Source organism: Grosmannia clavigera (genome assembly GCF_000143105.1).
Source record: "Grosmannia clavigera kw1407 unplaced genomic scaffold GCSC_144, whole genome shotgun sequence".
Lineage (NCBI taxonomy): Eukaryota > Fungi > Ascomycota > Sordariomycetes > Ophiostomatales > Ophiostomataceae > Leptographium > Leptographium clavigerum.
In genome coordinates this window covers 40,696-56,795 of record NW_014040797.1, presented here as the reverse complement: position 1 = coordinate 56,795, position 16,100 = coordinate 40,696, and the positions used below count along the sequence as shown (strand labels likewise).

Sequence of the window (16,100 nt, the reverse complement as noted above, 5' to 3'; positions counted from 1 at the left end):
GGCGCCGAGGCAATGGAGGAGGTAAGTTGGGCCGTCAACCGGCCAGACCGGACAATCGGATCGCGAAGTCGGCTGTCAGGGTTCCAATCAATCGGCTCGGTCCCGTGTACGTGACGCGATTGAGGCACTCAGCAATGGGTCTGCGGCTGGCGAAGTAGTGGAGACCGGGAGGGTCGTTCGGCAAAAGACGCCGAAGGACAAAGTTGGCCAGAGGCGCTATAGCCTGTGTAAGAGAAGGGAGAAAGGCATATACTGACTTTTGTGTATCCGGCGATGGGATACAGCAGAGGAGTGGCTGATGACACTATGGCAGGAATATATGTAGAGTGGGGGAAGGGAAAGAAAACGAAACAGACGGCTGATAATATGCGTGTAGTTAGAAAGAGATAGCAAAGACAATAGCTATGTGCAGCACGAAGTATTATCCCTTCAAACTATGTATACTCTGTACATACATTTCTTTTTATCAGCTCGCTAGTGCCAAACTTGCCGGAGAAGGTCCTTACATAATGGCTCTACAAGGTGCTTAGTGCGGAACGAAGTTGCCACCACGGGGCCCGGAATGCACGGCCGTTCGCGCACCGCCACGCGACAGCCAGCCTTCAAAAAAAATGAGAGGCATACATAATACGAGTGAGTACGTAGCAGATCGAGTTCGCCTTAGTCCGTAGTTACTCTACCCAAGTTGCATAGGACATTGAGAATAAAATACAGACGCGCTTACAAGTGAGGATATATTGGGTGCGAGTCAGCATAATGCTGGCCAAGACCCGGACGAGCAACGCCGAGCAATTGCCAAGCAGCCAAAATACGAGCAAAAATCTAGGTAAACATATGTACTAGTATTTTGACTCTGATAGCAAATTTACAGTCAAAGGCTCTCCAGCAGGGCGGGGCCATTGCAAACTTGTTGTCCCGCCACTCACGACAATTTGTAGGCGCTGATGCTTGCTCGTGCATAAGCCCCGTTTTGGGGTCTTGGCACCGCTTTGCCTAACATGCGTACAAATATTGACAGCCTGTGATTTTATGTAAAGTACAGCTGGTTGGGCTGGTTCCGCACCACTACCTGCAAGCTACATAGTATTGGAAGAAGGCTTGCCCGGCTCTCTCCCGAGACCGGACCACACAAATGCACCTGGAAAAGAGCAAGGGTCTTTTGACTGCAAACACATAATCATGCAACCGTGTAGCATATTAGCGAATGCTCTTGAGACCACACCGCGTTAGTTTTGGCAATAAGTCGGTAAGATACACGAAAATGCACGTGCACAGTGCTATAACTCACACGTGACCTTATCACTATGTGGAAAAGACGCGACGTGTTGAGGCACCTTCTCTTCAGACTCTACGCACCTAGCAACAGACGGCCAACACAGCAAACTAAATTACTAAAGCCCGCCTCGCATTTCGCTGTCTGTATGAAAAGAGTCACACACGGGACACTGTCGCTTCGCACTGCAAAAGCTACAGCAAGGCGATCGGCTGTTGTCTCTCCCGCTACTATCAGCTTCCTTTGCAGAGACAACCAGCCGGTTTGTTCGACAGAGCCAATGCTGGGCAGGGCGAACAAGACGTACGCGGCTCAAAACCCCGCCGCATCATCTGCAACTCGGCTGGTGCAGAAGACAAAGGTCGAGCAGGTTTTGCGTCCGTCCAGTAGCCCCCGCCATGAAAGCATCACCAGCTTCTGCAAGGATACGACGCCCGTGACCACGACGGGTGTCTCAACTTTCCGACGACTTCCTGCGTCTAATACGGCGATATCTCGCCCTCAATTCTCTACCAGTGCTCTCAATGCACGTTCCCCGAATATCTCCACTGGCGACAACATGGCTTCTGCGAAACGTAGCAGCAGCGTCGTGACTCTCTGCAATACGCCCGACTCTTTCCTGGACAACTCACTTGCTTCCGACCAGCCACAAGCAAGCAATGCCAAGGTACAACAAGTAGAGGAGAGTGACTTACTCGCCTACGGTATCGACCCAGATGATTTTACCGATGATGAAAATCTTGGCCTGGACTTCAAGTCTCCAAGTGCTCTCCCCGCCCCTCAGGTCCTGAAAAGCGAGGAGAAGCAGGCAGAGAGCTTATCTGGAAGTCAGCAGGCCATTGTGCATTCCAGCCTTAGCTGGCTGCCCTCGTCTCCGTCTCACCATCTTCCGCCTCTCTCACGGTCGGCCAGCGCGACTGCGCTTTTAGCCAAACGCAGTGCGTCGAACGACTCTACTCGTCCCTTCCCACTGCCAGCCGCCAAGAAACGCACCATGCCCAAGCACTGGTCCAAGGCTGAGAACGAACGCACTGCAGTCAGTGAAGCTGGAATATCTCAATTGCCTACAACACCGGCTGTGAAGCAAACAGACGCGTTCTTATGGGATGCTACTACAAGTGCCGTGAAAGCTCAAAAGAAGCAGTTGAAGGACAATACAAAAAAACAAGCGATAGGAGAAGCTGCACCGGGTGCTCGTGAAGACAGCTCTCTTGGCCCGCCTGGTGGGACAGCTAAACCGCATCGCAAGCCCACCACACCGGCGGCAATCAGCCTTAGCACCGAGCAACAGCATGTCAAAAATTTGGTGTGCCACAAGAATGCGAGTGTTTTTTTCACCGGCCCAGCAGGGACAGGAAAGTCGGTTCTTATGAGAGCAATTATTCGTGACTTGCGGAAAAGGTTCGCGAAAGAACCAGAACGGTTAGGAGTCACCGCTTCAACAGGCCTAGCTGCGTGCAATATCGGAGGCATGACCCTACACAGTTTTGCAGGAATCGGACTGGGCAAGGAAGATGTTCAGACTCTCGTGAGAAAGATTCGCCGCAATCCAAAAGCCAAAGCACGCTGGCTCAAAACTAAAATTCTCGTCATCGACGAGATCTCTATGGTGGATGGCGACTTGTTCGACAAGCTATCGAGTATCGGACGTACTATTCGAAATAACGGCCGGCCATGGGGCGGCATTCAGCTTGTTCTCACGGGTGATTTTTTCCAGTTGCCGCCTGTTCCAGACCGCGAAAAGAGGGATGTGAAGTTTGCCTTTGAGGCATCAACGTGGAACACCTCGATTGATCACACAATTGGCCTCAGTGAAGTTTTCCGGCAAAAGGACCCAGGTGCGTTATCAAAACAACGCACGGTTTGTGCGTCTGGATACTGGCTAACGAGAAACCCGCTCCTGAAGAATTTGCAAATATGCTGAACGAAATGCGCCTTGGACAAATAAGTGACAAGACTGTACAGATTTTCAAGTCGCTGTCCAGGCCTGTTCAGATCGACGATGAGCTTGAGGTCACAGAATTGTGTGTTGCCCCTATATGTTGCGTACCCTCGAATGAGGCGCAAAATTGCTGACCTATCGCTCCAGGTTCCCTACGAGAGCCGAGGTAGACAGCTCCAATGAGAGACGTCTTCATGCCCTGAAGGGAAAGCCACGCCGATATGACGCACTCGACTCTGGCGAGCAGGACAAGCGAGAAAAGCTGTTACAGAATATGATGGCGCCCAAGTCTTTGGTACTCCGGGAGGGTGCACAGGTAATGCTCATCAAGAATATGGACGAGACACTGGTCAACGGATCCGTTGGGACGGTCGTCAAGTTCATGACAGAAAGCGAGTTCGAGCAAGTCGGTGACAACTTCGAGTGGACGACGGACCCTGTCATTAAAAAAAGAGCCAGTATGCTCAATCAGTATCTGAATGACGGGGACAATGGATCTGGCTCGCCGGTGTTTCCTTATGTTCGGTTCCACGCCGTGGACGGGACACAACGCGGTATTCTCGTTCGTCAAGAGGAGTGGAAAGTAGAGCTACCAACGGGAGAGGTCCAGGCGTCACGCCATCAGCTACCGCTCATCTTGGCGTGGGCTCTTTCTATCCATAAAGCCCAGGGTCAGACATTAGAACGCGTCAAGGTGGATCTAGGCCGTGTTTTTGAAAGGGGCCAGGCGTACGTGGCTCTAAGTCGTGCCACGTCAAAGGACGGACTACAAGTGTTGAGGTTTGAGAAGCACAAGGTCATGGCCCACCCTCGGGTAGTTTCTTTTTACAGCAAGCTGTACAGCGCAGAAAGCGCTTTGAAGAGCATTGGTGGCAGCTCATCCATTCTTGCGTTCACCCGCAGCACTGTGCTCGAGCCGGAATCTACGACCAACTCGTTTGCACGTCGATGGTTGAAGCCGCAGTAAGGGCCGAGGGGCCATATACCAGAGCATAAATTCAATATATTGATAAGCTGGTACACAACAGGTTTGAAGGCTGGGTGATACGATTCATATAATGGATGTTGGCGGTACAGTGCTTTTGATTGGTTTATGGACATATTTGACACTGTTCTAATCGATAAGCCCTTACGGTCGCAACCAAAATAGAATATATAAATATACGACATACAATCCTATGTAAAGTCACCCCTGCACTGTAAGCGTCACAAGCGAACCGGCCAACAGCAATTCTGCCTCCGGGCGTAAATCTCGAGTCTGTGCAACCATGGCGAGCGAATTTCTGCGGATGGTCGTCATAGTTGAGTTGCGAGATCCGCCAGAACGACTTCATGGTTCTGTTACCGGTGTTGAGGCCGGCCAGAGCTTAACTTTAAGTAACGGTATGTTGGGGGAAGTGTCTCTGCCCGTTGCCTGTATCTATGTGTTTATAGAGGACTTCTTACGATGCTCTAGCTGCTGATAGTCGAACAGTTTGGTCCCTTGACACTCACTCGTGGAGGCCTCAAGTCGTCGTCAACCCGGCCAACATTGTTGAAATCTTCGACGCGAGCAAGGACCCAGCTAAACCACCCGCACCCGCTTCCGACCAACAGACATCTACACCGCCGGTATACGATGACCCAGCCATTCTCTCGTTTAAATTTGGCACCGTGCGGCCCGATTCGGGCCCAGGAAGTTGTGGTCGGCCGTCCAGCAAGACTCGGCAGGCTGCGAGTACTGGGAGTACTGGGACAAACCATCCACAATTCTCCCGGGCGGCGGTACAGGACGCATCCATTCGGGGCCTTTCTGTGAAAGCACCGGCTGCTGATAGCGGCCCGTTCCAGGCAGATGATTCTAGGGTAGCCATCAGCCCTCTGAATGCTACTGGCGAATTGGACACTACGACGACAAACCCCCATGCGGTGCAACCTGAAGACTCACAAAAGGCACGCAGGCGACCGCGGCAACCACGCATGTCCAGGGCGGACCACTCGGGCGAGACTATTCGCGCTCCTGTGGAACGACAGAAATTTCAAGCAGGCAGAGGTAAAGGCTGGAGGGAAACTCCTATGCTACAGGACACTGCCTCGTTCCAGCCATTCAACGCACTGAAGAAGGGCGGCCAGAGACGACGACAGCAGCCTAGCCAGGAAAATGGGTGGGCCTCTGAAGATGTCACCGATGTGCAGGAGATGGGTGATTTCGACTTTGAAGGCGGTCTGGCGAAGTTCGACAAGCGGACGCTGTTCGACCAGATGCGCCGGGAAGACGAGGTTGCCGTTGCCGACCGCCTCGTCACACACAATCGTCGACCGCTTCCAAAGCCGGGCACGGCCAGTGGTAAAAATCTGCACTATTCGGAGAATGTATTAGACGTGCCGCCAACAGCGGCATCTTTGACGCCAAAATCCATCGTCAGAGAGCCTCAGGCCGTCTCACATGACTTCTGGAATAGCGAGGCTGATGACGTTGGCGCTGGAAAGGGTGCCAGTGGTGGGGGGGGAAGGTCGAGCGGACGAGAGTTTGAGAGCCGGCAGAGTTCACGTCGGGACGAAAGCAAGGCACCAAACATGAGGCGGTCGCAGTCCCGAAAGGCAAGCGCCAGCACGGCCGGACAAGGCCCAGCGCGGCCGCATGCCACAAGCGCACGTGTGCAACATGGATCTGTCTACTCCGAGAGGTCACAAGCTCAGACATCTTTTCCGGCTTCGACCTGTCCGCGGGGCTTATACCTGCTTCCATCGAAACGTCGGCTGGAAACGGTGTCGGCATTGCAGATGCTCAATCTGGAAAACATTGCTCACAATGAGATGGGGCTCACGGAAGATATGATGGCAGAGAACGCCGGCCGGGGAATAGCCGAGGCTACACTGATTGCACTCGCCGACCCAGCCATCAAGATCCGCACCGGTGCAACTGCAGTCGGCAGCAAAACAGCCGTGCAATCCTCTGCCAGCAGCTCACCGGCGACTGTCGTTGTGCTGTCGGGCAATAATAAGTCAGGGATACGAGCAGTGGCAGGCGCACGGCATTTGCGGAACAGAGGCATCAATGTTCTTGTCTGTGTGGTGGGTATTGAGCGAGGGGAACGCGAGCTGCTTGAAGACTTTCGGCAGCAAATACGACTATATCGGAACTTTGGCGGTCGCATATATACAAAGAGCGAGCTGTTTGAATACCTGCGGAAGGCAACTATACCTACGCTGACAGTCGACACTCCGCGTAGTGCAGTGGTTGCAAGGCCACCTGCCGTCGCGCTGATTGTTGATGCTCTTCTTGGCCTGGCCATATCCTTTGATGAATTGCGTACGGGAGACCAAGCGACAGTCTACGAGCTGATCAAATGGGCAAATCGCAACGAGGCGTTTGTTCTGGCTGTAGACGTGCCCACTGGCATCGATCCTACGTCGGGCAAGGTCAGTATCATCGACGGTACTCGGCTTTACGTTCGTCCACGATATGTCATAGCTATGGGCGCTCCCAAGCGCGGCCTCCTCGAGGCTGTGTCGGCAGGAGAGGCAGAGGACGGTACATTGACCGAGCCGGCCGTTCTGGATGATCCAGCTCTAGACTGGAGGCTGTTTATTGCCGACATTGGCCTGGGGGTGGCAGCTTGGAAAAAGGCTGGGACAAAGATCCGGCGCGGTATTGATTTTGATGACAAGTGGCTGCTCGGGATGAAGTATTTCGGGGATGCATCCGGCAGAGAGCTTGATTAGACTGGCGGGAGAGTGCAATGGGTTAATGTCATTTGATAGTTTACGCCTGGTCGGGGATATGGCTGTCTTACGAGCCTCATATTGCCGGTGTCTTGCCCAACTGGACGGATATGTTGTGTTTTCTTCACGAAACGCTTTTGCTTTGCTGATATCCCGTCTGCAAATGTGGCTTGCTCGTCCGTTTGGCACAGAATTTATGATAGTATTGCACACGATTAACGAGTTACTTTAATAGTTACACATACCTAGAAGTGCAAGTAATTAAAAGAAAAACATAATCTAAAAAGAGAGAAGGGGTTACAGCTTGAAATAGATAGAATACAGCGGGTATCATATTCAGGAAACCCTCGGAATGAAATCATTGACTAGTCCAACCGGCAGTAGCCACAAGTACACCTGTCTGAAGCCACTACTGCTCGCATCACTCGCATCACTCGCATCACTGATAAAACTGTCTGGTCGCGGAGGGCGCTGTGCCACCCATCTTGGAGGCCGCGGTGGAGGCAGTGTCAGCCGCGTCGGACACTGTGCCAGCCGCCGTAGACGCTGTAGCATTCGGACTGATTTCGGCGAAGTCCGTGTCATTGATGCCATAGGCTGCATTATTGCCCGTGCTGCCCGCCGACGTGGCGATGGCTTTCCTTTCAACCTTAGGAGCTGCAGGAATGTCCTTGCTTCTAGACGCCGACCCGAGAGCGAAGACAGGGCTGTGCCATGCCTCGCCTTGCCGGGCCATATCTCTAAATTCGGTCGCCTTGGAGCTGAAACCGCCAGGCAGCTGGATGTTGGGGAAAATGCTGTCCTCCTTGGTGAAGGCATAATTCATCTTTTGGTCCGATTTCTTCCCGGCTGCAGCCTTCTTCTTCTGCTGCTTGTTGTCGGTGAACCGCTTTTGGGCGGCTTGGTAAAAACGGCTATATGAGTTCGGAGTCGGGCTGTCGGGATCACCCTCTGCTGCCTTGCCAACCCGATCGGCATCCTTTTTGATATCGTAAAGGGCCGCATCAAACTTGTGAAAGTTGTCTCTGATAGCCTTCTCTAGGACCTTCTGCAACGTCGGCCGCAAAATCCTCATCAGAAGAGGCTTGAAGAGATTGAACAGCATCTTGTGACGGGACTTGTGCAGCTTGATTTTCAGGTAGTCAATGTCGACGTGTACGCTGTCTACCTTGAAGAAATGCTGTGCGTCGACAGCATCAGCCGTGCTCAGGCCCAGTTGAAAGCTGAAGCCATGTCCGGCCATCAAGACGCTGAATATTCCAATGTCCGTGAGTGAAGGAAACCCCTGCTTTCGCTTCACATAGTAGCTGACGTTACGGAGGTCTGTCTGAATGCCAGCTACCTTCACCTGTACAGTGTGCTTGTTCTTGCCGACCTTTGTCATCTTGCGGCCCCAGGACATGTTGTTGCTGTTGAAAATATGTACCATGTTCGGCATGAAATTGTCGCTCTCAAACACGAGGTTCTCGATGACGGCATCAATCTGAGGGTCGGAGTACTCAATTCGCGGAATTGGAATGTACGAGATGTTCTCCAGGGCGGTCGGGATGATGACATTTGTGAGGTCCTTCACAAGATGGGGCTTGAACTTTGGCTTCCCGTTCTCATCGTTGCCCAGGTCGATAAGCAGTCTTCTCACAGACTCGCCAAATGCCTTGTTTTGAGGGTCCTTATCGAATTGCTCACCGACGAATTTGACCTCGTCGAGAACACGGTTTGTCTGGGAGTTGTATTTGCCCCTGAGGAGATATTTCCCATGATCATATATTTTGTCCCAGTCACTTGTCGAGCTCTCCTCCAAGATGTACCCCTTCTCCTGAAGGCAGCGCCGAATGTATTGATCGAGTGCCCTGAACCACCCCTTCAATTCGGGGTCTATTTTGGCTGCATCATAGATGGCGCCGATGGAATCCCAGAGACCGTTAGTCGAAGTTCCATTGGCGAACCTCTCTATGAGGGTTTTCAAGTCGGCCTCCGCCTTGGCCAATGCTGATCTGGCGCCCTGAACAGTTGACGCAGAGCTTGAAGCCGTTGTTTGGGCGTGGCCCTGGTATTTTTCGGCGAGGTCGAGCAGTGTTTGGACTGCCTGCTGATAGTCTGGGTGCTGTTGACACTCGATGACCATTTTCTTCACATCTTTTAGTATGAGCGATCGCCGAGCGGGACGGATAGGTTCTTACTTTTAGGCGCCAAACGACTTGGTCCCTACGCTCTTGGGGAATTTTGGTACTAAGGTAATCCCTGCCACGACTGCGGTAGTTGGAAGTCTTATTTTCCACCACCTGGTCGACCCCATCGGCGGCAGGCGCATCCGTAGTATCACCAACGGGGACATCGACGGAGTTGTTCTTCTTCTTATAGACGGCCTGTGCACGGCTCCTCATGTTCTCCTTGGAGAAATTCGGCGCTTCATGCCAGGTGTTGTCCGCGGCAGGCGCATCGATTTGCGCCAAATCATCTTCTCCCGGTCTAACCTTGGAAGTGAACTTAGTAGCTCCATCGGCAGCCATGTCTCTAATGATGATAGAAGCATCTTTCACTACACCATCAGCCCATTCAGTAAGCTTCTACGCTCATACAATTTAAAAAAAAAACAGCACATAGCTTTCCAACTTACACAGCTTGCGAAATTGCCCGTTGGTGATGACCAAGTTTCCGACCGTTTTGAGGCCCTGAAGAGCCTGGTCGCCATCAGTCTTTGCCACTGCCTTGTCGACGGAAGAGCCAGGCGCCTGTATGCTCTTGTAGTCATGGTTGCTAGTCTGCCAGATGAAGTCCTGAAGTAGATTTCCCTGGTTCTTTGATAGAACCAGGTACTTCGCCTGGCTGACAACGTCTCGAAATTCGGCCACCAAGGCTCGGCCCTCAGGAGAAAGTTTCCCCGAAGGACTTGAGAGTGCTTTGGAAGAAAGAAGGCTGTTTAAGGTAGTGTCAATCTGATCATTTGATGGCAATTTTCCAAGCCCAAAGGCGTTGGCGATTCCATAAAGCTGAAGTTTCCGACCAATATCCTCATCCCGCTGCTTGATGTTTGTCGGCCGATTAACCTGGCGTGACGACATGGTTGTAGTAGCCAACTAACTACTGTGTTACTGTAAGGCGACTTATAACTCTCAATCGATTATTTCCACATGTGATGGATGGCAGTGATAAGTGTGTTATTTGTAACTGATTCCCTGCGACAAAGGTCCGTTGCTGGACCTTTATATACTTTGCAGACTTGCTGATTGCAATACGTCATAGTATTTGGCCCATTGCATGGCTTAACGTCTAATTCTGCGTTATGTACTCCGTACTCCGTACAACATATACATAGTAGAGAGCAGAGAGAAACAAGGGAGGTATGCAGATCGCACGAAACGTGATGACGACACAGGTTTGCGGCCGCACTAATACTCTATTCGAGCTGAAAGCGAGTGTAATGATATCACAGGAATGTGGAGCCTCCATTCGCCCTATATTCAGTGATCGCATTCGGCACATGTGCCCGTATCGCTACTTCTATCATTCCGTCACTAAGTCTATTAGTAAGAAGAAGTCGAAGACGACGAAACAAGAGCAGGTCGCAATAGAGTGGGGCCGGATCTGCGAGACACCCGGTATTTTCTTATCTAGCCTGCAAGGTACATACAATATGTACAGAACGCATTAAGTCACTTCGTCTCCACCATAGACATCGGACCTCGAACGCGGAGATGGAGCAAGACACAGCACCATTAAGGTCTAGTTCGCTAGATAAAGATGCAAGAACAGAGGATACACTGCAATACAGCTATGGACCTGGCCTCGACTCTGGTGCCCTCGACGAGAGGTTAGCTCTTGCCCCCCTTCAGCTAGGCTGCACTCTCCTGTTCTTCTTACCTGCTCCTCGCTTTCTACTAAAACGTTGCTATATCCAGGTATCCAAACCGCCCACACAACCACTCTGTCACCCTGCCCTTCTCCGCGTTGTTTCATAACCTCCTTAACCCCCTCGCGGAGATCAAGGCGCAGCCCGCCTCTCGAGGACCGCCACGTGCCAAGCAAGGCCATGGCCGTGGCTCCTCTCGAATTTCCCCCCACGAGCAGCGTCGAGGTGTTATCATGCGCTTCATGTCCCGCTGGCGGTCGGAGGTCGGAGATGATTTCTATCCTGTCCTGCGCCTCATATTACCAGACAAAGACCGTGACCGCAGTGTATATGGTCTGAAGGAGAATACGATTGGAAAGCTGCTTGTGAAGCTCATGAAGATCGATAAGAACTCCGAAGACGGATACAACCTCCTACACTGGAAGCTGCCAGTTTGTGCTGCGGCTAGCAGCTTGGCTGGAGATTTTGCAGGGCGCTGCTATGAGGTCCTGGCGAAGCGGCCGCTGCGAACCGAAGTTAGTGATTTGCGGATTGGCCAGGTGAATGTCCTGCTAGACAAGCTTGCCGACTGCAGCGGCGAGATTGAACAGCTGTCAATCTTTGAGGTATTCTATCAGCATATGAATCCAGAGGAGCTGGCCTGGCTCATCCGCATCATCTTAAAGCAGATGAGGATCGGTGCCAGCGAACGGACAATTCTCAATCTCTGGCATCCAGATGGCGAGGCTCTCTTTAACGTCTCTTCCAGCCTCCGACGCGTGTGCTGGGAGCTTTGCGACCTGCAGGTGCGCTTGGAACAGGACGAGGCTGGTGTGGCTCTCATGCAATGTTTCCAGCCACAGCTGGCCCAGTTCCAGATGCCGGCTTCCTTCCAGAAGATGGTCGAAAAGCTAGGGTCAACCGAGGATGACCGGGAGTTCTGGATCGAGGAAAAGCTTGACGGCGAACGCATGCAGGTGCACATGATGGAGGATCATACGTTGCCTGGTGGAAGACGCTTCTGTTTTTGGTCTCGAAAGGCCAAAGATTACACTGACCTCTACGGACACGGCTTCGGGGACAAGAAGGCGGCCCTTACACAGCACTTGCGCCTGGCTTTTACCGAAGGGGTTCGTAATCTGATTCTGGATGGAGAGATGATCACATGGGACCCAAAATTGGACAAAATGGTGGCCTTTGGTACTCTCAAAACTGCGGCTCTCGGAGCACAGAACAATCCGCACGACTTGATGGCCCCAAGGCCGTTGTTCCGCGTCTTTGATATCCTGTATCTCAACGATCAACTGCTGACCCGCTATACCCTACGGGATCGGCACCGGGCTCTGGAGAAGGCGGTCATTGGCGTTCCGCGGCGCTTGGAAGTTCACTCACACCTGGCTACAACAGATCCAGGCACGGTTCAGCCCATGCTCCGGCAGATTGTGGCCGACTCTTCGGAGGGGCTTGTATTGAAAAATCCGCGGTCGATGTACCGGCTCAATAGTCGCAACGACGACTGGATCAAGGTCAAGCCGGAGTATATGACTGAATTCGGGGAGTCCCTCGACTGTGTCGTGATTGGGGGCTTCTTTGGTTCGGGGCGCAGAGGGGGGATGCTATCTAGCTTCCTGTGCGGACTGCGCGTAAGCCAAAATCAGATAGACTCTGGCGCGAATCCGGAAAAATGCCTGAGCTTCTTCAAAGTAGGCGGTGGGTTCAAAGCTGAAGATTACGCAGAGATTCGGCACCTGACCGAAGGTAAATGGATCGAGTGGGACAGTTCCAACCCGCCACGCGATTATATCGAGCTCGCCGGCGACGAGGCTGGCCAGGCCGAAAAGCCAGATGTTTGGATCAGGCCCAGAGACTCCGTGGTGCTATCTGTGAAGGCATCCAGCGTCTCGCCGTCAGACACCTTTGCCGTGAGGGAGACGTTGCGATTCCCTCGTTTCCGCCGGCTACGCCTCGACCGGGCCTGGGACACAGCTCTTGACACAGACCAGTTTCGGCTGCTGCGGGCTCACGCAGATGAAGTGACAAAGGAGAGGAAGGAAATGGAGATCGAGAACCGACGGCAGCGGCGACCAAGCAAGAAAAGCAGGCTCGACTTGGTCGTGGCAGGACAGAGCCGGCAGCAGGGCCAGGATGCCGAAGCCACAAAAGCGTCTAAGCCTGCCGCGGCATCCACCAGCAACACGTTTTCTGGCATGGAGTTCTGTGTTCTCTCGGAAGCGGCCAGGCCACTGAAGAAGAGCAAGGCCCAGATAGAAGCGCTAATCAAAGACCACGGAGGCCGCCTATGCCAACAACCGAATGCAGCATCGGGAATGATCATCGTGGCGGATAAAAAGGTCGTCAAGGTGGCGTCTCTCATCCGGGCAGGTGACGTGGTTATCGTGAAGCCGCAGTGGCTTTTTGACTGTCTGTCTCAGAGCGGAGGGGGGTTTCTGCTACCTTTTGAGACAAGCCACCTCTTCCATGCCACTAAAGCTGCAGAAATGAAAGCCAAACGGCAGACGGATGCATTTGGCGATAGTTTTGCCCGAGATATCGGAGTCGACGAACTGAGGGGCATCTTGGATGGAATGCATGTCAGTAGCAACGATGCCGACGCATTGTTAAAGAAAGACGTGTTCCTTGACCAGCTCGAAGAACATGGCCACGATTTGGGACAACTGAAAGGACTCACATTTAGGTGTTGCTCTGTATATTTTGCAACTACGGGTGCAGCGCCGGCAATAAACCTGCTGCAGCTAAAGAATTACGTGCTCTTTGGTGGAGGCAGAGTGGCAAACAGCTTGGAGGATGCAGCCTTGACGCATATCATTGTTCTCTGCCGCGATGGCAATGATGTGGATGAAGATGGTGGCGCCGATGGAGGCGAGTTGGCAGCAGAGATTAGACGTCTGATGAGCTCGAGGACGAGACAACCACGGATCGTGAGTACAGCATGGGTCGAAGCGTCGTGGAAAGAAGGTACGCGGCTCGACGAGGAGCGATTTGTTCATGGATGAAACAAGGCGGCAGTAACATCAACATTGACGCCAACGGTGGCAAGTAGGATGCAATGCAAACAAAATATAAATAACCTAGAGGCTACAATAGTGGCTGGCCAACAATCCACCAAATCTAAGTTAATTGGCCTCTAGACGAACAATAAAGGCCGTTGTGCGAGGGTTCAGCACTACAAGTGCAGAAATATGGTATGATCCAGCGAGTGGCCCAACGAGCCTCATGATCTCATTTCCCGATAGTCAGAAATAGTCGGTCGCCAATATCACCGAGACCGGGCTTGAGCATCCCCTTGTCGGTAAGCTCATTGTCGATGCCGGCCGACCAGATCTCGACACCCTGGGGCCATTCAGCCGCGGCTCTCTGTACACCAGGGAGAGCGGCTACCACAGAAAGCACGAGGATACGGGAAACCCCCCATTCGCGTAGCGACTGGATGGCCGCTGCACATGTGCCGCCTGTAGCGATGACGGGGTCGAGAATTATGGCCAGCTTGCCCGACTCTGGGTCGTCCTGGTCGCCGATGTGATTGGGCAAATTGTTGTAGTATTCAACTGGTTCAAGCGTGCTCGGCTCGCGATAGAGTCCTAGATGATGCACAGGGACGGGCTCGGGGAGAAGTGTTTGCAGTGCGTCCACCATCCCGAGGCCAGATCTCAAGATGGGAACTAGGCATATCTTCTGCGGATGGACCATAGTAGTGGTGTACTCGAAGCCTAGGTTGGTGACTTTCTGTGGTCCGCGAGTCAGCCTGACAGAAATGAAACCGGTAGCACCGTGAAAGGGAAAGGAAAAGAGAAGAAACCTTGGGGCCGGGGGTTGCGGTGAGAGCGTGCGATAAAGCCTCACAGGCTACAAAGAGGGAGATTTCATGGACGAGAGACTGAACCTCCTTTGCCGACGTCGTTTCTGAGCGCAAAAGACTCAGCTTTGCCGCGAGGCACGGGTGTTTAGAAACATGCACATTGCTAGGAGCAGCGGCCATCTTGAATATGAAGGCAGATGGGAACGACAGGACCGTCAGTCAGAGGCAGAGGAATACAGTCGGGGTGATGATAATAAGCAGTACAGCAGGAAACATCTGCCACGCCCGCGATACATAGTACGGCAGCCCAGGACTGCGGGCAGAGGGGCTGGCGATAAGAGCTATGATACGTCGTCATGATGTATCTTATCGTACCACTCCCATGCGATGACTAATCATTTTCGTGGGCCTGGAAGCGCGGCACCACTTCATAGCGCCTTGGAGGAGATGCAGGACCCGGCACCATCTGATGATGCTCTGTACCGACTTGGTACCAGGAACCTTTCGGGACCCCGAACAAGATTATGCATCGTATCCTTCCTCTAAAGTGAGATCATCAAAAGTATAGCAATTCCACGTAGGACAGACAGGCGTAGTACGTCACGCCGACTGCATACGCGAACCGCAACGAGGCATGATTGAAAACATGCAGCTTAGACGGTCTGTATCCGAGCCCAATGCTACGCTTGCAATAGCGAACACGGTCGAGGTCGAGAAGCTTAAGCTGCAGGATGGCAGAAGTCAGAAGTCAAAAGGAGATCTCGCGGTGTGCCATGAACCTCTACACGATTTTCTACCTCGTCTGATCCCCCTCCTTGGCACGTTGATCTGACTCAGCCTGCAAGCTATCACCGACCATGTCGGCGCACCCATGACTTCGACTCTATCTGGCCCAATTTCGCCGGCTGCGTCGTCGTGGGATATCTTGCCGAGGACCGTAAGACATTCCTCTTCGACGGGGGCAGGCCAGCGTACGAAACCCTGATTCAGTCGGCCTCGAAAGACTCACGGCGAGGACAAATAACATCAGTCATGCCGTAATCAATATCGTTCCTGCAAGCAAAATGTACACGTCCGTGAAGAAGACGATTACATTTTATATTAGTCTCTCAAACGGCTTCTGTGGCCCCTTCACGTCATTCTCTACCCTCATCCGCGACATGTACCTTGCACTGTCCAGGAGAATTTGAAGTCTCCCGGAACAGTGGCTATTCGTTCATAGCCACTGTCGCCGTCATGGATCCTCACTCTCCGCCTTTCACTGAACGGCACTTAGCCATCGCTCTAGCGCCGACCGCACCCTCGCTTCATTTCCCTTTCATCCGCAAAGGTACGCAAAGATACCGGATCGCCTTGCTGTTCTTATGGAATGAAGCTGTTGGTTTGACGCTGTTCTCATGAATCTCAGGAAGGAGGCTCTTTTTCGCTAGAATTTGCTCCCCTGGGTTGTTTGAGCTGCTTTTATGTAGCTATGTATCTTATCTTACCTCAATTCCCTTGAAGCCTTTATGGTCAAAGTTTTCGGCACTTCAGC

At 52.6% G+C, this 16,100-nt stretch overlaps 5 protein-coding genes across 5 annotated transcripts; 3 read left to right on the top strand and 2 right to left on the bottom strand.

The window, feature by feature from the left end:
• Positions 1–1,553: 1,553 nt before the first annotated feature.
• Positions 1,554–4,182, top strand: CMQ_2749 (mitochondrial DNA helicase; the record flags this gene model as incomplete). The annotated part of the gene is made up of 3 exons (XM_014316827.1): positions 1,554–3,134; positions 3,239–3,297; positions 3,363–4,182. 3 exons carry the CDS (start codon positions 1,554–1,556, stop codon positions 4,180–4,182), a joined length of 2,460 nt encoding a protein of 819 aa, XP_014172302.1.
• Positions 4,183–4,483: 301 nt separating this feature from the next.
• Positions 4,484–6,920, top strand: CMQ_2940 (yjef n-terminal domain containing protein; the record flags this gene model as incomplete). Its single annotated transcript, XM_014317018.1, has 2 exons — positions 4,484–4,598; positions 4,690–6,920. 2 exons carry the CDS (start codon positions 4,484–4,486, stop codon positions 6,918–6,920), a joined length of 2,346 nt encoding a protein of 781 aa, XP_014172493.1.
• Positions 6,921–7,359: 439 nt separating this feature from the next.
• Positions 7,360–9,982, bottom strand: CMQ_3131 (uncharacterized protein; the record flags this gene model as incomplete). The annotated part of the gene is made up of 3 exons (XM_014317209.1): positions 7,360–9,048; positions 9,101–9,459; positions 9,538–9,982. 3 exons carry the CDS (start codon positions 9,980–9,982, stop codon positions 7,360–7,362), a joined length of 2,493 nt encoding a protein of 830 aa, XP_014172684.1.
• Positions 9,983–10,615: 633 nt separating this feature from the next.
• CMQ_3042 (DNA replication and repair protein) lies at positions 10,616–13,763 on the top strand (the record flags this gene model as incomplete). The annotated part of the gene is made up of 2 exons (XM_014317120.1): positions 10,616–10,731; positions 10,820–13,763. 2 exons carry the CDS (start codon positions 10,616–10,618, stop codon positions 13,761–13,763), a joined length of 3,060 nt encoding a protein of 1,019 aa, XP_014172595.1.
• A 226-nt stretch (positions 13,764–13,989) lies between these two features.
• On the bottom strand, positions 13,990–14,746 carry CMQ_2651 (uracil phosphoribosyltransferase; the record flags this gene model as incomplete). The annotated part of the gene is made up of 2 exons (XM_014316729.1): positions 13,990–14,493; positions 14,567–14,746. The coding sequence occupies 2 exons, from the start codon at positions 14,744–14,746 to the stop codon at positions 13,990–13,992; spliced, it is 684 nt and encodes a 227-aa protein (XP_014172204.1).
• Positions 14,747–16,100: the final 1,354 nt, after the last annotated feature.